The 24,048-nt window shown below is 32.1% G+C and overlaps 2 protein-coding genes across 4 annotated transcripts; one reads left to right on the plus strand and one right to left on the minus strand.

Annotated features, from left to right (window-relative positions):
• The first annotated feature begins 4,063 nt into the window (after window positions 1-4,063).
• Window positions 4,064-15,112, plus strand: LOC123200520 (probable magnesium transporter NIPA9). Of its 2 annotated transcripts, none has more exons than XM_044615708.1 (9): window positions 4,064-4,411; window positions 4,708-4,806; window positions 5,064-5,193; window positions 5,451-5,543; window positions 6,605-6,657; window positions 6,784-6,842; window positions 13,536-13,656; window positions 13,963-14,111; window positions 14,516-15,112. In XM_044615708.1, exons 1-9 carry the CDS (start codon window positions 4,301-4,303, stop codon window positions 14,733-14,735), a joined length of 1,035 nt encoding a protein of 344 aa, XP_044471643.1. In that variant the 5' UTR covers window positions 4,064-4,300; the 3' UTR covers window positions 14,736-15,112. The 2 variants fall into 2 exon arrangements, with proteins under 2 accessions (XP_044471643.1, XP_044471644.1); XM_044615709.1 differs by having other exon boundaries at window positions 4,067-4,411; window positions 5,451-5,539; window positions 6,601-6,657.
• Window positions 15,113-16,557: 1,445 nt separating this feature from the next.
• LOC123200522 (cytokinin riboside 5'-monophosphate phosphoribohydrolase LOG8) lies at window positions 16,558-20,396 on the minus strand. Of its 2 annotated transcripts, XM_044615711.1 has the most exons (8): window positions 20,127-20,396; window positions 19,650-19,747; window positions 19,513-19,543; window positions 19,016-19,115; window positions 18,774-18,844; window positions 18,542-18,685; window positions 17,854-17,956; window positions 16,558-16,905 (listed from the first exon to the last, which is right to left on the minus strand). In XM_044615711.1, the coding sequence occupies exons 1-7, from the start codon at window positions 20,238-20,240 to the stop codon at window positions 17,876-17,878; spliced, it is 639 nt and encodes a 212-aa protein (XP_044471646.1). In that variant the 5' UTR covers window positions 20,241-20,396; the 3' UTR covers window positions 16,558-16,905; window positions 17,854-17,875. The 2 variants fall into 2 exon arrangements, with proteins under 2 accessions (XP_044471646.1, XP_044471645.1); XM_044615710.1 differs by lacking the exon at window positions 16,558-16,905 and having other exon boundaries at window positions 17,683-17,956; window positions 20,127-20,395.
• Window positions 20,397-24,048: the final 3,652 nt, after the last annotated feature.

The raw sequence follows: 24,048 nt of genomic DNA on the forward strand, positions 1-24,048 counted from the left end.
CGGTTGAACACTAAACATCTTGACTAGTATCGGCGTTTTCGAGTTGTATTAGAAAAGAAAAAAATCTTGTATATTATCGTGCAAGATTCACCTATTGAGCCTAAACATAGCACTCAAATGAGGGAATTTGACACTTATGAAAACCACGAATATGAAGCAAAACTTGCATCGAGGATGAAGTTGACTCTTAATATGCAAACTAACAGTTTGTCTGATTAAGACATAATTGACCATTTGCATAAGATCTTTTGGGGTTATGCTTGTTTAGAGTAGTATCAAGTAATGACGAAAATCCTTGTGAATTAAATATCCTTTGGGGCTATATACGACCATATATCTCTTTATGCATAAACGTTCGTGGTAACCAGTTGACATTGTTCATTTTTATCAAGTATATGAGCATCCACCATCTTCATACATGATTGTACATTCTTCAATACTTAAACACTATTATGCAATATACACAAAATATCCATTCTACCTTTCATTGCACATGCACAGGTGTGCATTCTTGATGTGCACGGTCATACAATGCCCTTTACATAACACTTATACACAAAATTAAATCAAAAGCAAAAACACCAAATTACCTTTAGTGCATACCTAGAGGTGGCAATAGGTTGGGTCAGCTTCGGCTCCTGCTCTTACTCAACCTATCAAGCCCATTGGCCTTAGGCTCATACAATGATGTGCGTTCAAGTCAGACCTTAATCAAGTCGAGTTGGCCCACGAGTCAAAGCATTTAAATAAATTTAAGCATACATTATTTTTCACTTATTAAAACTGAAGACAATACCCTGAATATTTTATTGATAATCCTTTACTTATAGTAGAGGAATACTGTGCTTACATAGTGAAAAATATTATAATATAGTATAAAGAAATTAATTTACATATTGTATAATTACAAACATAAATAAAATATATATATCATATCACTTATCTACTCGTCCTTAATGCCCAGATTTCTGAATTATTCAAAGATATTCTTTGCCTCCTGATTATGTAATTTGAAATCAACTTTCACTCAATCTTTCATACAAAAGATCATTTTGACCATGTTTTGATATAAATTGAATTGTCTATCATCTAACACGTATTTATCTACATTAAAAACAGATTCCGATGCTACAGTTGACATCAGAGGTATTAGTAGATCTCACGCATAGCAACAAACACAAGAAAAGTTTTTGTCCTGTCTTTCCACCATGCCAAAATATCTAGTTTTTAAGCATTATATCGTTGAACAATTTTTGGATAATGGTTAATGTTGATATAGTTGTAAAATTAACTATAATTTGTTCTTTGACTTGCAGGTGCTTACCTTTTCGCAAGAGCAACTATATGCGTAATTTTTTTTGTCTGAACTACTAGAACTTACCTTTGATTTTGAAGTACGTTTAGTCATTCCATATTTTTATTCATAAATACTATGCATTCTAAGTAAAAAATTTTGAACATATTCAACAGAATTAACATTGCTATTAATTGACAAATTTTCATTAATAATATTAAATAAATTTTGTAGTCTATTAGTTTTTGTCCTAAGATCTAAGATGGTAGCTAAAAAAGATCACTCCAATATTTTTAAAATTTTTGTTCTATTTGTTTAGATATATTTTGAAAAATATGATGAGACCTATGTTTTTTAAAAAGATTACTTATTTTTACCATATTATATATTATTAAACAAATAGTTGAATAACACATACTTGAGTAATGATCTGTGATTGTCTTTAATGATTTTAACATGTTCATTAGAGCCGTAACTATCTCTCAATCTTGATGTGCCAAAAAACATGATTTGTTGAATCTTTTGATTAGATATTGAAGTAGCTTGTTATAGAAGTTTTGTATGCTTTCAACATGAGGTATGTTGAATTTCACCTAGTTTTAATATTTAGTTTTAATTTTTTTGTCTCTATCCCATTGATTTATATAATTGATGATATATTTGTTCTTGTGATGTGAATGATGAAATGTATGCAGTGACATATCTAATTATTTATATATATTTTTTAGTTAGACTTAAGACTTCTTGAGCTATTAAATTAATAACATGACATGCACATTTAATATAAAATAATTTTCTATTAAATGAAGGAGATAAATGATTATACATGTATTCAATAACTTTATTATTATTTTTGACATTATTAAAAGTAATTAAAAAAACATATAATTATTAATTTTGTATTTTTAAAAAATATTTGTTAATACACAAAAAATTGTAAGAGCATCATACAAATATTTTAGATTTCTAAATACAATAATTTTTTTTGCATAACTTTCAATCAAAATTAATGTAATAGACAATTACACATAGGTACCTTATATTTTGATTTGTAGTTATCCATACATAAGAAGTTATTGAAATAACACTATTAAAATTACTTAATTTTCTAATAACTTTTAATTTCATTAGTTCATAATTTTTCAAAATGTCTGATTTAAAAGTTGATTTAAGAATTCTTTTAAATGTTGATTGAACATTATTTTGCATTATCCATTCTAAAAATTCGACTTCTACATAACTAAAAGGGTTGATTAAAAGTAACTACATACCTGCCATGTAATCTCATATCTTTATTTGATCTTATAGGGAAATTGACATTTCTTCTATAAGTCTGAAATCACTTAGACCTTTTGTTGAACTGATGCTGGGACCAACAAATTGCGGTAGGGTGAATGTAATTTGTTTTTGTCCTCTAAACTCGTGTGAAATTTTTTTACAATAATCAATAATGTATTGTCAAAAATGTCTCATGCTAGTTGTACTTACACATGTTAAACAAAAATCACAATGTTTACATACTGCTCGACAAATTAATTTTCCTTAGATTGTTTCTTGTATTTGATTGAAGTGCTTCTATACTATTGACATTTGTTTTCTTTTTTCTCTATTAAATACGAACTTGTGTCTGTACTATTTTCACCTATTAATATTTCACATATTCTACCTTGTGCATCATCAATAATATCATCAATGTCAATATGATAATATTCAAATGGATTAAATTTATTTAACCTTGGATCCGTTTGTAATATTTTGTAATGATAAAATTGAAATGAAAACGAAATTATGAACATTAAGAATTATTGTTTGCGAATTCATATAGTTTTTAAAAGAAAGTTGATAAGAGAAAATTAGATTGAGAATATAAAAAAAAAATTGAGATCGAGAGATTTGTAGATAAAATTATAAAATAGAGAAGATTTGGGTTGTTTATATAAGAGAAAAAAAATTTAAATTAAAACAAACAAGTAGCCTTTGAATGACTTCTACCAGTATGGTAGAAGTCGTTCTGGCTTGTTCTGTTATGTAAATTTTTTTTTCAATATTTTAATAGTATTGGTTAGGTCGGGCCAACTCATGGACCTAATACCTAGGTCTACAACCCAATTTGGAAGACCTATGGATCCGGCTCAATATGCTACGGTATTGAGTAAGGCCCTTTCAGATTAGGCCTTATTGACGCCTTATGTGTACCTATTGGTGTGACATTCAAAAGATATTTTTGCCAGTTTTTAGATTATGTAAATATTATATAATTAATTCACTTACACCCTTAATTAAGGTCTTTTTCCAACTTTTAAATTTTAAATTTTTAATTGAAAAAAATAAAAATCTTAACTGTCACTTTGACTAGTCTCAATTTTGTAATAATACCAATTACAATTGAAATTAAAATTATAATTGCATTAAAATTATGTGATTAAATTGGAAACACATTATTTCAATAAAATTTCAACTAAAATAATAATGAAATAGTTTGATTTTAGTTGAAAACACACCGAAATGGTGTGATTTCGGTTGAATTGCATTATACTAGTAGTGCAATTAAAGGGTTGTCCACATTGAATGAGTGCCCTCCCATTACTGTTTTTAAAATTTAAAATTTATTTTTTTATGAATGAGGGGCAATAATGAATTTTGAAAAGTTTTGGGAATAAATAGAGACCATCGGAAATAATAAATGATATTTTTGTGTGTCTCTATTGTAAAAAGCGTAATAGCTTGTAATTTTAGCAAAATTTCGGTGGAAAATAGTGGTTTTCCTTATTAAAACGAAAGTGTTTCGGAAGAGAGTTGAAAAGAAAAAAAAAAAAATAGAGAGAGGAAGAGAGATTGTTGCGATTAGTAATATCTTAATAATAAAAATTTGTTCTTTCCTCACCGCGATGAGCGTCCAATTAGAAGCCTAAATCCAACTTTTGCAGACTCACCAACAACCCATCTCATCAAAGATTTCTTGTTTTGTCGGAATCGGGTTTCGGTTCACAAGAAACAGAGAGAGCGATGTGGGAATCCATATTTTTAACGTTAGCTGCAACCGCCGGTAATAATATTGGAAAAGTTCTCCAGAAGAAGGGCACCGTCATTCTTCCTCCCATCTCTTTCAAGCTCAAGGTGAATGAAATGTCAAAGCAGAAATTCATAAGAGAAGGATAGGATTTGTTTTTGAATTGCTGGGAATGCTGTTTATGCTGGTTTTCGTTAAATCTAATTACTTTAATGGAACTAATCTTTGAGTTCAGAAGTGGGTTTTTTATTCTTTTGTTTGTAAACTTGAAAGTTCTAATTTTTTATGTGTTTGGGAGCGTGGAATGGGAGATGCCAATGTAGTTTTTTGAAGCTCCCCATGTCTGCGATTCATGTAGTATTCCAGTTTTTCTGAAAGTTCAGTTGTGTTTGTGTCTTTGTAGGTGATAAGGGCTTATTTGGTTAATAAAGCATGGTTGATTGGTTTTTTGTTGGACATAGTTGGAGCTATCCTTATGTTGAGGGCATTATCTCAAGCTCCTGTAAGTCTATCTACTTCAACTTCTCATAATATAATTTTTCATTTGGATTAACTTGTACGTATTCATTGGAGCTCTAGAATTTCTTATTAGATTTTCTGTACACGTGCAAAGTTATGACCTTTATAATTTCTGGAATGCTTGAGGTGGATAACTACATATCTAGATGCCTTTTTTGGGCAATGTCTTTATCTTGTCATTGATCTTATGATAAAGTTGTGTATGTTCTTTAACTTGTTAACCTTTTCATATTATGTCAGGTGTCTGTTATTCAACCAGTTTCTGGATGTGGGCTTGCCATTCTCTCTATTTTTTCCCATTTTTACCTGAAGGAGGTTATGAATGCTATTGACTGGATGGGAATTACTTTGGCAGGCATTGGCACCATAGGTAATGCTAGTTCTTTATCTATGACATGTCGAATTGATTACGTTTGTATGAAACTTCTCCAAAATGCTTAAGTTGTTATGACTATTTGAAGTTCAAAATAAAGAATGGTCTAATTTTGTTGTTTCAAGTTTTCTGCAATATAGCTTTTGTCGAGCTATCGTATCCAATCTTTGAACAAATGTGACCAAGACTAACCCACGTTCGCCTTTCGAATGACATTATGGAACTATGGTTTGTTGTCATTTCTGTATTTTCAGGAGTTGGTGCTGGTGGTGAGGAGCAAGAGGCTTCTTCAATATCCATTTTTCAGTTACCGTGGCTAGCTTTCATCATTTCCCTATTGTTTGTAGGTACCTCTTCGTGTGCACCTTCTGATATTTGTATTATTTGTTAGTGTCAAGAATATTGCGTAGGCATATTTGTATGTGTTAAGTTCTATAATCGTTATAAGATTCTGGTTTGAAGAACATGTATCTATTGAAAAATTTTGTTGTTTGTGTCACTTCTTAATAATAAAAAAAGTTCCTTATAGGCGGAAAGATAAGCAAGAGGGGAACTGGGGAGTAGGTCCTCTTAAGTGAATAGCTGTCAAATGCATAAACTTCATAAAGTTGCCTGAGAGACTTGACCTATAATGTATAATATATCTTCTAATGTGATATTATTTTTCTAAATTCAATTGAACAATGCCTTAAATGAACGACTTATCCTTGGCTCTATGAACCATTTCACCACTGAAGTCTATACAAAGAAAAAAATTTTAATATAGAATTTAATCTTTGTATCACATCAAATAATGATTTCTTGTTTGCCTAAACTCATTGGTAACATATCTTTCTAAATTCAGTTTGGAATATTAGTGTCATGTAAGTACTTCTCTTTTCAGTATATTTCAAACCTAACAATTAACTATATCTTCCTTCTTAAGGCTCTTACTTTCTAAAAGCATATGTCATTGGCCAAGACGATGTCGTATATGTATTATTACAAGTTTCATTTATGTTGATTTTCCTTTTGTTGTGTTGCTTGATCTTCCATCAATCTTGTTTCATTTTGTTATCAAATTTGAGTTTATCTTGTTATGGCTATTTATGGCAATGTTGATCTTTTTCAAGGAAATATAATTTGATGTAGTAGTTCCTTCTGAGGCTTTCCATAAATGGCTTGACATTGTATGCACATGATGGGAGAAGCAGTGTTGTGAATGGTTAATATTTATTGCCAATATTAGGCCACCTAAATTCAAAAGGAGCATTATCAATTTTCAATGCTTTATTGTTTTTTTCTATTCCATTATATTTGTATTTTAAGATTCCGTTCATTTATTTATCTGTCTCCACACAATTGGGGTGGTTGTTTTAAATAAATTTTGTTTATTATCCATATAATGATTGACTTTTGGAACAGGCAGTCCTTAATGGGTGGCTTCGTATTTTTAAACGTCAGCGAAGAGAGCAAGAGATGGTAAATTCCATGTACTCTTTGCTAGTTTCTAAAGGATCATGCCTCTTCGTCACAATAATTGGTGCTTGCAGAAGTGGCATTTTCTCTTCTCCCCTTCTGCCTCATTGACAGTATTGTTTCTTGCAGATGGATTTTGAAGTTGTTGAAGAAATTATATATGGTCTGGAATCTGGCATTTTGTTTGGGTATGATTTCTTACTTCTAGATTTATGCAGATATTGTGTTATCGTTGCTTTTTGAATGATTCACCAATTTGTTCCTTAGGGACATTGTCACAATCTAGGGAAGATTGCATTTTGACTTTTGAAACTTGACCTCTGATTACAAGTGGACTCATCAAAATAGGCTGAAACTTCCTCTACAGTTGATGACTCTATTAAAATTTCTAGGGAAAAAGTTAGTACTTCCAGAGAAAGGCTAGAATTCTATTTTACATGGATGTCTCCTAATGCTAAGGAGACTTAAACTTCTATTAGTACATAGATGTGTCCTAATACTAGGGATATCTTAAATTTCTATTATTACATGGATGTGTCCTGGTACAAGGGAGATTTTAAATTTCTATTATTGCATGGATATGTCTTAGATAGACATGTCTTTCATTCTTATTCTCAGGTGCATGATTGTATAATCCAATCTATCCTTTACCGAATAAAATTAATCGTGGGAGAAATGCATAAATATGAGCTGAGAGTCATCTTACAAAATTACATGAGAATCAGCTTTTCCTTATAGGAAAAAGATCTTTAATTACGGAACTACAATAACTTAAATATTACACAATTACTATTTACTTCATTTGCAAGATCTCCTAGTTAAGAATAGGAAACAGTATTTTAAAAATTAGGAAGTTGAGATGGGGATAAAAAAAAAATTTAGGGTTTTTGGTCAATGAACAAACGATAATAATAATAATAATAATAAATTTATGGTTTTGGGGTTTTGGGTCAATGAACAAACAAAAAAAAAAGGGAGAAAAACTAGCAACCCTTGTTTGATAAGAATATTGCCACAAACAAGAAGTAGCTAGGTTGAGTCGTCATACTCTAAGAAAGAAAGAAGAAGAGTGATAAAAATCAAATGGAATTCACCACTAAACAAATAAATTGCTTAGATAAGAATTGAATAAAGGCAAATAGCACTTTATGAAATAATTCATCAAACTCTAATTGCTTAAATTCGTTTTACAAGGTAGCAAAATAGGATTTCTTTTACAATTAGGACTCCCATTAATAGTCCTAATTACCTGCGTTTCACAATGAATTAAGATATGTAGAATTCATTTGAAGAACAAGGATAAAAGAATTTATAATACCAGCGCTTTGTCTGCCATCATTTTCCTCATTGAATAGGCAAGTCTGCATCATATTCAGAGAAAATAAGAACAACTAAGAAAAGGGAAACAAAGGGAAGAACAATAAATATACATGCACATTGAAACTATGCGTAGATTGCGACATAAAATAGTGTGTAATATTGTCAAAACCAGGTGACTTCCACTACATACATAAACAGATTGAGAATATAAAAGAATTTTGAACAGATAGACATATGTTAAGGTAACAGCCAGGGGAAGCCCTTCAGGAACTGCAACTACAACAATAGTAACCTGCAGGATATCAGATATCAGTCACAAACAAAGGGAAGCATAGACAAGCTTGCAAGCACATGAGAACCTATGAAATGAAAAATAATAGAACATACAGCAATAGTCAAAATTTTAATGGCTCCATCTACAGCATCACCAACACTGGTCCTTCCTGCTTTAAACTGAGTGATTCCATCTTCATTTTTGGTATGGCCAGAAAAGTATCTGCACAAATTCAAAGATATATGTCATACATAAGACTTTATTAATTCTTATTAAATTCTCCTTGTTTAACTAAAATTACAACTCTTTATTCTATCGAAATTTTTAAATAATATTTTAACTTAATTATGATTCCTAAAACAAATAAAACTCAGACTCTTAAAGCAAATACAACTCCTAAACCATTAAAAAACTAGAAATACTAAGAAACTGAATTTCAATTGAATTTTCTTATTTTCTTCACATGAATTTCCACCTAAGCAAGCCTCCTTATCATATTCTGTTAAGTGTACACGTCACCAATCATGTTCCATGCCATTTGATTGTTTTTTATGGCCGTCACATCATTTTCATGTCATCACTGGTTGTCACGTCATCCCTCTTGCCTTTGGTTTGTGTTTTTAACGTTTTCAATACTTTCCACCTTACCAAACTCTTTTTATAGTCTTCCATTATTAGATCGCACGTTCTTGGTCTTCTATAGATCACATTATTTTTTGACGACTTTTTCTTAATCTACTTTTTAAATTTGAAATAAATCAAATCTTCCAACACTCAACCTCAAGTTTGTGAATAGATGTCAATTATTCTTAGCTTTTGTATTGATGATTCAAAACCTAGTTTTAGCATGACTTTGGTCAAAATGTTTGCTTCTTGTGTTGTGGATGGAATGAATGTTAGTTTGATTCGTCTTTCAATTCTCTCTTGATAAAATTTCTTTCTGTTCTTACATGTCTTGTTCAATCATGTTGAACCGAGGTATGCATTATACTAGTGGTAGATCTACTATCACTATAGAGAAAAGTAGGATTTCTCACAAAAAAATAGTTATAAGTCTTCGAGAATTCTTTCTAACTAGATCAACTCACAAATTCCTTGAGCAATTACTCTAAACTCAGTCTCAACACTACTTTGGGCAACTACTGATTGTATTTTTATCACCAAATTACTAAATTACCCCATAATTTTTATAAAAAATCTAAGGTGGAGTATTTATCTTCTATTGAACTAGTCCAATTTTGTATGAGCTCCTAATCAAGGTCAACTGCAATAGATAATAGTATTGGAATAGAATTTAGTTTTGCTAGAGGAGCAAAAGTCTCTTTGTAGTTAATTCCATAAGCCTATGTAATACCTTGTTTCACCAACCTTGCTTTATGCCTTTCGATGCTACCATCAGCCATGTATTTAACCTATAAATACCCATTTTCATCTTACAGTCTTTTTATTTTCATGTAAATCTACCACATCCATGTATCGTTGTTAACCAAAGCTCTCATTTCTTCATCAAGTGTTGCACTCTATTTTGGATCTTTTTAGGCCCTTTGAATTTCTTTTGGTATTCTTACCTCGACAATTGTTATAATGGATGTTCTGAAATTGGAAGGCAATTTAGAATATGTCAAGAAACTAAAAGCAGATGTTTGGTGCAAGACCTCACCTTTCCTAAGTGCGATTGGAAGATCCAAATCAGTCTTTGTTATTGATCTATCTTCAAGACGTTTCTTTAGTTTGGACATCTAATAGTCTTGAGAAACTGGCTTAGATCTCTTGGAGTAAACTATAATTGATTTTTGTGTAACTTTACCTCTCTTTGCATTAGCGACTGGTTTAGGTCCAAGTATGATTGTAGGTAGTTCAGGAGCAAATTCTATCTGAATGGTTATAGGTTGGTTGTCAACAAAAGGTTCTAGTGCAGGTGTAGGCTCTGATTTTGGTTTGGATTCAAGTGACTCTAGTTTAGGTTCAAGTATAGAATGAGAGATTGGTAATGATATTGTAGTCCCAATATTTCTCTTCACTTGTCTCCCATTGAAGAGTAGCATTGGAATAGTAAAGTTGATCCTCTAGGAAAGATATATTTAAGCTTATGAGGAATTTTCGCGTAAGTGGGTAATAGCATTTTGTATCCTTGTTGAGTAGGTGAATATTCAACAAAAGACATTTTAACGCTTTAGGTTGTAACTTATGACAGTGTGGGTTATGGCTATAAACATGGTAAGGTGCTCATATTTTTGGTGCTACTTTGTTGAGTACATGAACATAGGGATAATGAGACAAAATAACATTCAATGGGTACAAAATTGTATGACCTTGAAAGGAAATTGGTTAATTAGGTAAGGGGCTACAAGATTGGCTTTACCCTAGTAACATTGGGGAACAAGGCTCAAATACATCAAAGAATTAGCAACTTCAAGGTGTTGGTTTTTCCTTTATGTGCTTTGACAAAAAATATCATGAGAAGTGATATGAGTTTCATAGTTACCTGCACTTATTATCTTATGATAGTCAACGACAAATCATTGACTATATTTTGAATGTTCATGTGATTTATTGTAATTGGTCATATTAGAAAAACGGTTCACTAATCGTTAATATGCACTAATACTCTAATGATATGACTTTTATGGTCACTTGCACTAATATTATCTTATGATTGTCAATGGAGACATTCGATATATCTACTGTGCAATGTTATTGCCTAATTGGTATCACGTTGGTAGGGAATGTTTCCATGATTAGATCTTCCAAAAATTCGTATCATCTAGATTCCAGACAATTCACATATTTTTAATATATTTAACAAATAAATATATAAAGTGAAGCATAATACACATGTGAAAAACATAACACTTCTTTTATTAATAAAATTATTTATATAAGATGAAACTCTCTAAAACTGATAACACGTTTGATTCCTAGGGCATATACTAACAACGGATTATCCAAATCAAAATAAATTTGTTGTACTCTTTTTCAAATATCCCGAATTGTTTGGTGGAACATAAATGTATGCCCATTTTTTGGCTCTATCGAATTTATAAGCCACACCATCACAATGGAATTTTTCACTTCCTAGATTTTATACTCGACATCCATGGATAAGGTTTTATTTATCCCTCCTATCAAGTATCTTATTTTTCCTTTTCCTCTAATAACCAACATAACATATTGAAATCATTTGCAAAAATTAGTCTCATTTAGTTGATGCTAAAATATTTGTTGGCGTAGTTGAATTGATTGTCGATGACTCAACCACTGTTTGAGTTTTATTTTGCATTTCTTCCTCCATATATAGCCTTTAAGTGCCCTCTTAAAAGGAACATGAATTCATGTTTGATTTTGTTTGGACCTCCTAAGATTTGTGGTGACAAACTTTGGTTGGTGATGTTTCTGGTCTCTTGGTTGACTATAGAGGTGAGATCTTTTGGTTGACAAGAGTCCCTCGATTGCTTTTTGAGATTGTAGTGTAGATTGACTGTAGAAATATGTGGATTGGCAATTTTGAGGTGGTTTCTAATTTCTGATCAAGGATTGACACTACTTGGGGTTAGATCTTCAAATTTTTGGAGTTTGAGACTTTTTCTGGCAAGTTGGTGATGATTGGTAGGTTTTTGGCACTATTTCGAGAATCATAGTCTTCATCGACAAGTTTTGTGGATAGAAATAATGATGCAAACTTGTTGCTTATTGATGGGTAATATGTTGTTTTGGGGGAATTGCATGGATGAACTTTGTCGGTTATCCCTTGAGGAGTCAAAACTTGGATGTTGAGTCTTGCTTCTGAACTTGATTCTTTCTCTTGCCTATCTTATGGTTCATGGGAGTCACACTTACTCACAAAGGACTAAAAAATTTATGAAAAATTGATTTTATTTAATTGAATCAATAATACAAGAAAATTTATTGATGATGCTAACTTGAAAAAAAAAGCCCCTTATTTATATTTGAGTTGAGCTCCTAATTCCATACTTAAAAGTTATTGTAATTTCCAATGATTGGTGAATTTTATTCCTAAATCAAATGCAAGAAATTAGAGATTTTGGTTGATGTGGGATAAGCCCTTAAATCAAATGCAAGACATGAGGGATTACCCCCTAAATCAATTGCAATTAACCCCTAAGACATTAGGTATTTTGACATAGTCAAAATCCCTAGAACCATGGCAGACCAATCAAACTTAATGCATCGTTTTCTGGTAGGTTTCCGATGAGCATAGTCTTCACCAGTAGATTCTGAAGATAGACAATTTTTGGCAGGACTGTAGTAGACGCATAACCTTCACTAGCATTCTTGTTTCTCCTCCTTTGCAATTGTGGACAGTCTTAGCAAATAGGTTTGTTTTGTTTTCTGAAACTGTCCTCTGATACCATGAAACAATGTTTTCTCGGTTTGAATGATTTTTTTCCACACCTTTTTATTCATTCATCAGGGGAATTTATACAAAGATGTTATACTAATTTAAGGAAATACAATCTTTACAAAAGGAAATAAAATCAAAAAGAAAAAAGGAAATATGCTAGAACCTAGGGTGTACAAGAAACAAAGGCAAGAGCAGAGGACAAATTTGTTGCGTGGCTAGCTGGAATCAACTAAAAAGGTGATAAAAAAGATGGCATAAGTGAACACGAGAGAAATGATGGAATGGAGAGACAAACAATCATATAAAAGGGAAGATGAAAGAGAAAAAGGGAGGAATGAATTAGGAAAAAATTTGGAAAAGGGTTATCCGCCTGGGAGGATCTGACACTTCTGTTGCCAGAATATTTTCGTTTCTCTTTACTGCTATTCGTCTGCTGTTTTCTTAGTTTTGCTAAACACAGGTTTAGTTGGATTGGAGATATATAGAAATTTTGTTGTGGTTGTTTCAGAGTCTCCTTTTCTGGATTGTGTGTGCGTAATTTGGGCAGGAATATTGTGTGTTTAGGTGGATTCTGTAGGTTGCTAGCAAAATACAATATTGCAATATTCTTTTCCTAATCAACTGACTCAATCAATACTTTTTAAACTGGAGCCGAATCAAATCTTCCAACATTTTAAACCAGGATGACGTGATTTTTCTTAGGCTAAACCTTAGTTGAGGTCACAATACATTATACTACATGATATAATGGCTTTGCTCAGATTGCCTGCCTTGTCCTTGAATCTCTGTTAGATCATTGTGTACTACATTATAGTCTGCTACTCTTTTTTTTAAATTTATTTATGCAGCAAGTGTTCATTACTTGTACATGCTTTTGTCTTTTAAATCTTTGGTTTAAATACTCCTGTATCTGATAAATTTCAGGATGGCATCTGTTATATCAAAGATGGGATTCATCTTCTTGGAGCAGGGCTTCCCCAGTATTCTAGTTCCTGTATGCATTTCTATCAGCATATGTTGTAGTGGTACTGGATTTTACTACCAGGTATAGAAAACTTGCTAGATTTAAATTTAAATGTATTTGTGTTGCCGGAGAGTACTTTTACCTTCTATCTTTTTAGCCCCAGTAGAATTGCTGGCCATCTAAGATGACCACAGTTATATTTGATTGCTTTCTGTGTTATTTAAGTTTCCACATTTCTACCCATATTTCACACCAGTTGTGTTTCTCTGCTCGTGTTCTTAAGGATTTGCACAAATTTGAGCCAACAATTATGAATATGACTTTGTTACTCCCTTCTAAAGACACCATTATACAATTATAGACATGATTGTGTACTCCCTTTAACAGACTCGGGGTCTAAAGCATGGAAGGGCCATTGTAGTTTCTACATGTGCTGCTGTCTCATCAATTATTACTGGTGTACTTGCTGGTATGCTTGCTTTGGGTGAACGATTGCCTTCAGCACCAACTGCTCGTCTTTCACTTCTGCTTGGATGGTAATTAAAGGCACAACCTGTATTTTGCTAATTTCTTTGTTAGAAAAGAAAAAGTATATTGAAGTCAAGGGTGGGGTCTTGTTTCATATGGTTTGATTCCTGATGCATGTAGCAAAATAACATGGTTAAGGGCCCCATGGAGGATTTATAAAATCGTATGAGCAGTTTTTATATCCTTTGATCTGGAGACACTGCCATTTGAACAACTTCTATGTTTTTGGTAAAAAATTCAGGGTGATGTTCATATGTATTCACTCACTGCAAGAGCCTCTAATTGTTAAATGTTAGGTCCTCCTCTCCTTGCTAATTCCTTTTTCAAAGATGACTTTGCTTATTGGGGTTCAATGGTCAGATTAAGATAATTGTCAGAGATTATTATTTACTAGAAAAATATTCAATTGCAGGCTACTTATCATGGTAGGTGTGATTTTACTTGTAAGTTCCTCACGGCTTATGTGTCACCTTCCCCAACCACTGCAACAAGTTCTGCAGAGTGGGGTAGATAGAAACTTCACTCCTAGGCGATCTCTGTCTCAGCGTGCCAAGGATCCAAGCCCCAGTGCTGTTATACAGGCATCAACCTTGCATAATCTGATATCATCTTCAGCAAAGGCGAAAGCTTGACCACAAAATGGCTAGAATATCGCTACAAATGCTTATATACGAATTTTCTGGTTAGCTCGCTTTCATGCTCTACAAAGAAGCAGATGGCTTTTCTTGAACCCAAGGTGTACAGTAACTGTCTACTTTTTTGTTTATCAAAGGGCATGACAGGTCTTTTATCATTCCTACAATGCGATGTCTTGAAGCATGTTTTGTGAAATCTCATCACCCTTCTTCTACCCAGCTGTTTCTTTAAGTCTAAATCATTTGTAATGACTGTACTTTGTGATGTTTTTTGTGACTGTAAACAAGATTGGAATTTTTGGGTGAAAGGTTGAGGCAGAATGTTTTATTCTTTTTTCTGGGGGAAATAAGAAGTTACAGCTTTCATGGTCTTATAATATTGTCCCTACCAAGAGCAGAGTGTCTGAGTATCCTTTGGCTTTGTACTAAAAAACAATGGACTCCAAGAACACTACATCGAGGACTGGCAATAATTTACCAGAAACAGAGACATCTTGCTGGCAGGCTCAACCAAAGGACTACAAAATTCCGTATGTCTTGTTCTTTCCAAAGGTTTGAAAAGCCTTTTCCACACCAAAGTAAGTTATGTAATTGACTTAATTAGGTCGCTGCAGTGTGACATATACATAATTCAATGTAGGGTCAGACTATAACATCAGTCAATTAACTTTACTGAAACAGAACAATTTCCTTTAACACAGTGCACAGGAAGCACATAATCAAACTATGCTTTCATCTTTACAGCAAACCAAGTTGAAAGTAGGCACGATGAAACAAGGACAAGAAATGTCTGGATGGAACAAATGCTGCTTGTTTTTGGAGTCCTTGGAGCAGCAACAGCAGAACAGTAGATGGCTTTTCAATTATTGCAGTGGCCTATTATGAATGCATAAACCTGACAATAAGAGGGACCCATGATGGGCAACAACCATCTCCACCTTTAACACATGTTCTTGATATGATAACATATACAGGTCCACTGTGACTTTGACATGAGCCAGAGCCACTGCTGTTGCATATTCCATGACCTAACATACAGGACCTAAATGCCATCAAATCTTTAATGGCCCATATGGTGGTAAAATGAAACAGATTGCAACCAACAAAGGAAAAAAGCTAACTTATTTTTTTTACTAGTTTTGGGAAATTAATAGCAAAACTGCTTAAACGTTTGGTGTCTTACAGTTTTATACGTCAACAAGATATCCGAGGTTTCTAGTGAGTTGCTGTTACTTACCTTTGAAAGCTACTGAAATAAGAAATGAGTTTCCCAAGAATGACAGATAAGTTGGGTTCCCTAGTTTTTGGACAAATTTTTTTCCTGGTGGTAGCCTGCTTACCTGTATGGGCAAGGATTACAACTTTAAGACAAACATTGCACAGTCTTTAAGGACTGCCACTTGCTCTCTACCATGCCAAATAAACTAAAGATGCCACAGGCAGAGACAATAACTCAACTCTTTCATTGCCACTCTCCAATTTGGCATTCACTAATCTCCTAGTTGATGGAACATGTTTCTTGTAAGAATTCATCAAGAAGAAAAAGTAATTCAATCATTAAGTAAAGTGCTCTATCAGAATTAGAAAATCACAAGCTTTCCATGCCAATTCTAACTGAAAGTGGTTCACACCGGATGAGTATACTGTACCAAGTTTCTATGCCTCAAAAGGAGAGGAAGAAGAATTCACTACAAAAATGCGCCCACATGAAATTCCACCGCATGAGGACATATTCCTAATAGCCGACGATGTCTTTTCATGGGAAAGATAGAGTGGGGGGGACGCATGGTGGGCAGGAGGATGTAGGGAGGAGTAGACATGCGATGAAGCAATAATTTCTCTTTTGAAGTTCAAAAAAATAGCTCCATTTCAACTCCTCTTAGAAAACATACAAAAGGAGGAAAAAGAAGCCTCAGCTATTGCTTCAAGTGTAATTTAAGTGGAACATCATCTAGAAACTACTAAGAATACTTAGCAGGTTAGAATCTAAATAGGTACAAATGAAAATTCCAGCTGTCCATATATATCTAGCTGGATACCATAAATCAAGATGTCCTTTCAACCTCTTAAGGAAATATCTTTGTAACTTCTCTCAAGATGGAGTCAGTGAGCTCCATAATATACTATGAGAGCAGCAAAGAGTAACCGTTTGAAGCTATAGTATGATCTGCAAAATTGTAGAAACATTTAAGTCATTTCTTCATTTCATTTTCTCTCACATATAGAGAATAACTGTAATAGCCAAAATCAAGATACCTTCTTAAGATGGCAAAAAAGTGAATGCTGGGAAGAATAATGCTTTGAGCAAGAAATCAGTCTCCCCTACCCTCCCATTGACCAGTGATTTTAGGTTCACTAACATTGTTATTACTGACAAGGGTAATGCCTAGACAAAAAAATTTTCTCCTCTACAAGGTGATGCAGTGAGAGAAGAGTGCTTGGGCATATGGCTTCTAAGAGTTGATTCTCATTTCAACTATAGATGTGTCAGAACTTCAGGTCCAACGATATTAGTAGCAGCAATCTGCCATGAGAAGCTTCTAGATCAAGTTGGACAAGACAACCTCACTTGTGACTCTACTTCCACCCTCAAAAGGCATGTATGTGCTAGTGCTTCTTCAAGGAATGCCATCAAGAGTGACATTGCTATTTAGTACAGAAAATTCACTTAATAGTGTTATTATTTGTTAAAGAATAGTGCACATTTCCTAGTTAAAGTCAGATTGAAGTGCTTGAAATTGAAAGCTTTAACTGATAAAAATAAAGCTGTTTCCATGTAACCCTCCTAATCTATAGACTAGTAAACAGTGTGACCATCATTTTAATGCCTACTAGAAGATTCTGCACTATAATGTGTAACCATGTGTTTGCATTTCAAAGAATCCCTGCCCTTTAATAAGGGGGTAACAATTAGATATGGCTGAGGAATAGTGGGCAAATTGACTGTACTGAAAATATGTTGTAAGACAGCAATGATACTTTAAATAGAATTCAAACCACAAATAACGACAAAAGTACATGGTAATGGACATTATTTGCCCCATTTGAATAGATACTTGTTCACAACTCAAATAATGATGAATCACATCAGAAATCGATTCAGGAAAAAACCTACCACCACTATTTTACTACACATTTTATTGCCTTGGATAATCACCGAGTTGCTCCATCTGCCAGCTTTCATGGGAAGCAACATGTTCATGAGAAGGAGTGTATTCCTGTAAATTTTAGCAACTTGATATATTAAAGTGTGCTTGGAAGAAATTGTAAACAGATATCTCCTAAGAACTGGGAACTAGGATTTTTAATAAAGTATAATGCAGGGAAAGCCACCCTTTTTCTGGCTTTAAGTAAGAAAGAAAATATAATAATAAAAAATATAAATATCAACACTTAGAAAAGGAACCATAGCCAAAAGAAATATAAACAATAAAACAACATAAGTTGATAATTTGTCCTCATGGCAATAGACAGACAATTGGGGGCAGAAATGTGGGGTGTTTTGGTACTCAAGTCAAAGCACCAATCAGAATTTTATTTCAAAATTTAAAATGTTTAGTCCAAAATGGTAACCTCATCAAACAAGCTGATTTAAATCCTGGTAATGGGTAGGTTATTCCAGTGACCTTTTAACATGAAAGTTGCTGAATTAATTTCCAACATTCCACAGTGTGGAGGAAGGGAAACACACAAAAAAGATCAACCATTATTGGATACTGACTTGCATTATGTTCTTCAATTCCTTTCACTAAACATTCCTGATTGATGAATGTAGAAAAAGAGGAGTTTAGTTAAGCTTTTACCTCCATCTTTTCCAGAAGTTCTTTGGCAGTAGGAGCAGAAATAATTATCTGCCGAGCACCCGGTTTGATGAAACCTTCTTCGACGCCATTGTCAAATAACGCAAGCAAAAAATTATAGTACCCATCAACATTTAGCAGACCTACCTGTAGAGTTAAAATACCCAGTTACAAGTATATATGAAGGAGCGTTTTGCCTATTTCTGTTCTTCAAAACAGCAGGTTCATTGGTTACCGGTTTCTTATGGATTCCAAGTTGGGACCAGGTTATCATCTCCAACAGCTCTTCCATGGTACCATATCCCCCTAAAACAACAAACTCCCTCACTATCATTAGCAAGTATAGTATGCAAATATATTTCAAAGCTATGATTCTTAAGTAGCAAAAATTTTACTTTTCTTATCAGGAAACTCAATACTGCATTCAATAGTTCTTTGCTTTTCAAAATCATTATGAAAGATATTCATGTTTATTACCAGGAAGTGCAATAAAAGCATCAGCTTCTCGGGCCATTGCAGCTTTACGCTCATGCATGTCTAAAACAGTTTTCATTTCTCCAACAGTTTCTCCAGATATCTGTTGAGTGAGATGCCCAAACATGATTTACTAAAGTTCAATTGATGGCAAAATTTCAGTTCACTAAAGACATGATATTGTTCTATATTTCAGAGGGGAACAATTTTATTGTTTCATATAACAACTGAAATAAATAAATTGACATGAAAAATCAAGCATTCAAAATATGATTAATGATAGTACGGAAAATAATGGACAAAGAGAATGGAACTCTGAAGAGTATATGAAAATTTGAGAAATCTGGATACATAAAGACTTAATGCTCAAATAAATCCCAAATAAGAACAATATGATTAATATTTTTTAATTGTAGGGATTTTGGAAAAGAACAAGTAAATTCAGATAAAGCCAAACATACTCATTAAAGATTTTAGTTTATGAATGAGATTATGCACACCTCAAGCGGCATGAGAGCTTTTGGAATAATCCTGCATTTGAACAGCAGCCATTAGCTTTGCAGTAAGTGTGATAAGGAAACGCCTTGCTTCCTTTTTAAGGCGGAAACTGAAGGATTAAGGGGAATGTTTAAGTTACCCAAGTACATGACAACCTCCACCATAAACAGTCTGGGATATCAAACCCATTAACCCAACACTTCCTCCACCATACACCAAGTCTATCTTTCTCCTCACCTGTAATCCAAGTTCATTGAAGACAGAGTCCATACATCCCAAAAAAGGCTCACCCAGTTCAATACATCAAACACTCAATCCAAAACTCATGAAATATAGCAGCAAAATCACATAAAAGTCAGTGTTCTACAGCCAAAATCAACTGAATATATGATCAACAAACAGAGCAATCCCAGTTCAATAAATCAAGCACAAATGTCATATCTTGATAGTAAACACAAAAAGAAATAGACAGTATAAACTGAGGATTCTGGACCAGAAACTATAAACCAATACACGGTTGAGTTCTACCATCTATCATACTTTCACTCAAGCCCATCTCCTAAAAACACAAAAAAGTAAATTTATTTATGAAAAAAAAGATAAGGAAACAACAAACCAGTTCATTGCCCAATTCAAGAGCAGCATCACTGAAGACTTTTCTGTGGCCAGAGTTGCTTCCACAGAACACACACATCCTTTTGAACTTGCTTCTTATGTATCCTTCTTCCATTGACAATCCCTCAAAAAAAGCACTTTAATTTATGTAATCAAATTTTTAATCATTTGAATGAAAACCAAACTAAACCAATACAAGAAAATAGAAATGTTTGCTTTGCTTGTATTGGAACTTTATTTTATGAAATGAATACGAAAGCAAACAAAAGCAGAGTTTTATGTTAATAAAACAAAAAGCAATATATGGTAAGTAAATGCGAATTTGATAAATAAAGCAATAAGATAAAAACAAATAAAGGCGACTATTATATTGATAAACATGAGCAGCCCACATGTTCCAGCTCCTTTCTTGTTCATGGTCTCTGTGCCGGCTTTAAGATTTTCTTAATATTGATTATAGTCAAATCTCAGAATATTTAAGGCTACTTTGAATAGTAATAATGATAATGAGTGGCCATAACAAGGAGCCAAAGCCAAAATTAAATGGAAACTTCCTTTTATGTAGTATAATCTTCCCAAACTGTGAACACTTGACATAATGCTAATTAATTCCATTTTGGCTTGTTTCAAAATAGGTCAACTTTCTACCAAATTGGATTTAAATATTTGAAATAAAATGTATCATTATATATTTGAATATTATTTTATATATAATTTAAAATTATTTAATTACATAATAATTTATGTAGTCAATTAAATACTAAAATTTGGTAAAATGTGTAAGATTACACGCAATAAGTCAATAATATTATGCCTAAAAATTATCTAAATTTTTTTTATCTAAATAATGGGTAATTTGAGCAATACTACCGTTACTTAGTTTAAATATATAAATAAATAAATATTTGATATATTTTATTATATAATTAGGTGGTTAAATATTATTTTATTTTTAATATAAAATTATTAAGTACATAATAATATATATATTAAATATATATCTATTTATATATTTTAAATAAATATACTACATGAAACATTGTACGGTGTTAAAATATGTATAAAGATGAATTATAGGATTACATGTGATGAGAAATATGTAAATATTATACTAATAAAATTAAGATAAAGTTAAATAAATAGATAACACTAAACATTTCGTATAGAGAATATTTTGGTTGGGAATTCTTATAAAAAAAAAATTCGTGAAAGAAAGTTTTATTTTCCCGAAATTCTTATTTGAGAAATTCTTTTATATATTTATTTTCACTATTTTTAATTCCATTAATAGACAGAAATGGTTATAAAATTACGTTAATTTATCTAATTGCCATCAATGAAATATAACATGACAAAAATAGCCATATTGATTTTTAAGTAACAATGGTTTAACCTGCCATAATTAGATTATTAGATGTTAGAATATAAGATCTAGTATAGTTTTAAATATAATCCGGTATTTTTTATATATATAATAAAATTATATGTATTTATTTTGAGTATAAAAATATGTATATTTACGTGTGTCATTACATAATTGGTTAATTTTGAATTTAAGATAAAATAACAACTAATTATATAATGATATATATAAATATGTATATCTTTATATATATAAAGTGGGTACACATAGTATTGCTCTTATATATAATTATTGTTATGTGCATAATAATATGCACAATTTTATACATAAATAATAATATATCATCATGTGATTTAATAATTTTAAATTTGAGGTAAAATAATATATAATCATATAGTGATATATTATTATTTATGTACGTAGTTTTATTGATTATATATTTGAGATTATATCCTTTTGTTGGTTTATTTAATACAAACCTAGAGTTTATAGCTAAATTTAGATCTTCATATTGTAAAAAAATAAAAATTATTTTGACTTGGTTGCATATGCCCAAATCCCATCTATAGATTTATATTTACAAAATGATGGAGATAACTTGATAAAATTTATAATTTCTTTAACAATAAAAAAAATTATGAATTTTATTAATGTGAGCGGTTTTTTTAAGGGATATGTCGATGGTTAAGATATGGATTTGTGACGTACAAATCCCAACATTCTTGTAGTGTAACTTTGAACTTATATATGTATATAATATATGAGGGTGAATCATAAGGATAAGAGAGATTTTTAACATGGTCATTACTTCAGAGTTTAAGTTCACGGTAATGTTATTTAGTTTTAGAGAAAGTGTTTTAATAGAGTTTATACAACGATTATCGAAGGAATGCTCTCATCTATCTTATAATATCTTTTATATGTCTCTTCATGCCCTCTCCCTTTACATGAACCTTTATACTCAAACCAAGATATTGAGCATGAAAGGTCTTGGTGCCCTTCAACCTGATTGAATTTTGAGTATTGAGCTAGTTGTTGTTGCAATGTCTTATGTATATAGTTAATTATCTTGTAAGCAAACTTCTTGATTTTGAATGATATGCGTATATTTAGGTGGTCATGTAAATCTAACTTACAAGTCTTGTATCTAGGGTTGTCTCACCTAATGAAATTAGTTATAGTACTAACGTGTGAGATGTTAAGTAGATGTTGTGTTCTTAACTAGAAGCTTGGTGACATAAGTCACCTCTCTTGTTATAATCAAATGAAAAACCACTATGAAGTGGTGTGAGTTTGGATGCATCTTTTTGTTGCTCATGTTTGTAGGGTGATAGTCATATGAAAAGTGTTCTCGTTACAACTTATCATTTGGAGGGATCAAGGTTAGTTGATTTTTCTTTTCGAGTGTGAGTTAATGGTTACATATTGAAGAAAGTCACTACTATGATGTGAGTTTTTTGCTCGTAGTGAGGTGCTAGCCACATGTTAAAAGTTAGCTGAATTGCACATTCTCAGTTGAGATTTAAGTAGATCTCTATTCATCAATAATTGATGGCGATGAATCATGGGTTATTATGATCTACACGCTCTTGACCAATCAACATAACATGAGTTTGACTTTGCATATTGCTAGATGATGTCTTTGCAACGTGAGTTTTTCTCATGTGAGTTAATTTCCACACGTTAATAATTGTCTACATGTTGAGAAATGACATATTCATAGTGTGAGCAAACATGCTTGAGGTGGATGGACATCCTCACTCCAAAAATCAAATTCATGCCATAAGCAATACCACTATGATGTAAGTCGTTTACTCTTGGTGAGTTAAACTCTACACTTTAGAGTAATCCATATGTTGAGTTTATGAACCTATATGATGTAAGTCATTTATATGTTGTGTCAACATGTTTTTGGGGATATGATTGTTTGAGGCATTCTTAAGCATTTTTCTACCAAAGCCTAGAAAGGATGCTCTATCTAATATTGAAAGATTTTAGATTTTGGTCATCTTCTGCAAGATATTAATAGAATAGTATGTCAGAGATTAATGATACATAAACACTCTTAGCAAGGGCCTTCCTTATAACACTAAATTATTGATGTATTTTTTCTTCATCATCTAAAAGTACGTAATTTTGAACCTTGTGCAACGTATACTACGATAACGATTATTAAAATTAGTTAAGTAATCTTGTGTTTATATATGAGAGTGAGATAATCATAAAAAATGAGATAGTTTTTTAATATAATTTGACTCACAGCAAATTTTTAACATGGTTTGACTTACAGTTTGAAAGCCTATGTCAACAGTTATATTATTTAGCTATGAAAAAAATATTCTGATAGAGTTTATATAGAAATTACTAAAAGAGTGTTGTAAGGACGACACTGATTACTAGAGATCTCTAACAAGGTTATATATGTATATTCTGATAAAAATTTTGCCTATTTTAGGGTATCTCTTGAATGTCCTTCTATGCCTCCTTCCAATTGCATAATCATTTATATTTATAAGATTAAAAGAAAAATATTACAGTTTTAGCTGTCACAACTCAAATT

This window comes from Mangifera indica, chromosome 17, assembly GCF_011075055.1.
Source record: "Mangifera indica cultivar Alphonso chromosome 17, CATAS_Mindica_2.1, whole genome shotgun sequence".
In the NCBI taxonomy this organism is placed as follows: Eukaryota; Viridiplantae; Streptophyta; class Magnoliopsida; order Sapindales; family Anacardiaceae; genus Mangifera; species Mangifera indica.

Excerpts from the sequence above, each read along its gene's own strand:
- LOC123200522 (XM_044615711.1), bottom strand. The coding sequence starts at position 20,240 with ATGGAAGAAGGATACATAAGAAGCAAGTTCAAAAGGATGTGTGTGTTC. Across the intron at positions 18,686-18,773 it reads TTGGAATCCATAAGAAACCG|GTAGGTCTGCTAAATGTTGA; the intron begins GTAACCAATGAA and ends TTAACTCTACAG. Across the intron at positions 17,957-18,541 it reads AACTTCTGGAAAAGATGGAG|GAATACACTCCTTCTCATGA; the intron begins GTAAAAGCTTAA and ends TAAAATTTACAG.
- LOC123200520 (XM_044615708.1), top strand. The coding sequence starts at position 4,301 with ATGTGGGAATCCATATTTTTAACGTTAGCTGCAACCGCCGGTAATAAT. Across the intron at positions 4,807-5,063 it reads GGGCATTATCTCAAGCTCCT|GTGTCTGTTATTCAACCAGT; the intron begins GTAAGTCTATCT and ends ATATTATGTCAG. Across the intron at positions 6,843-13,535 it reads GAATCTGGCATTTTGTTTGG|GATGGCATCTGTTATATCAA; the intron begins GTATGATTTCTT and ends GATAAATTTCAG.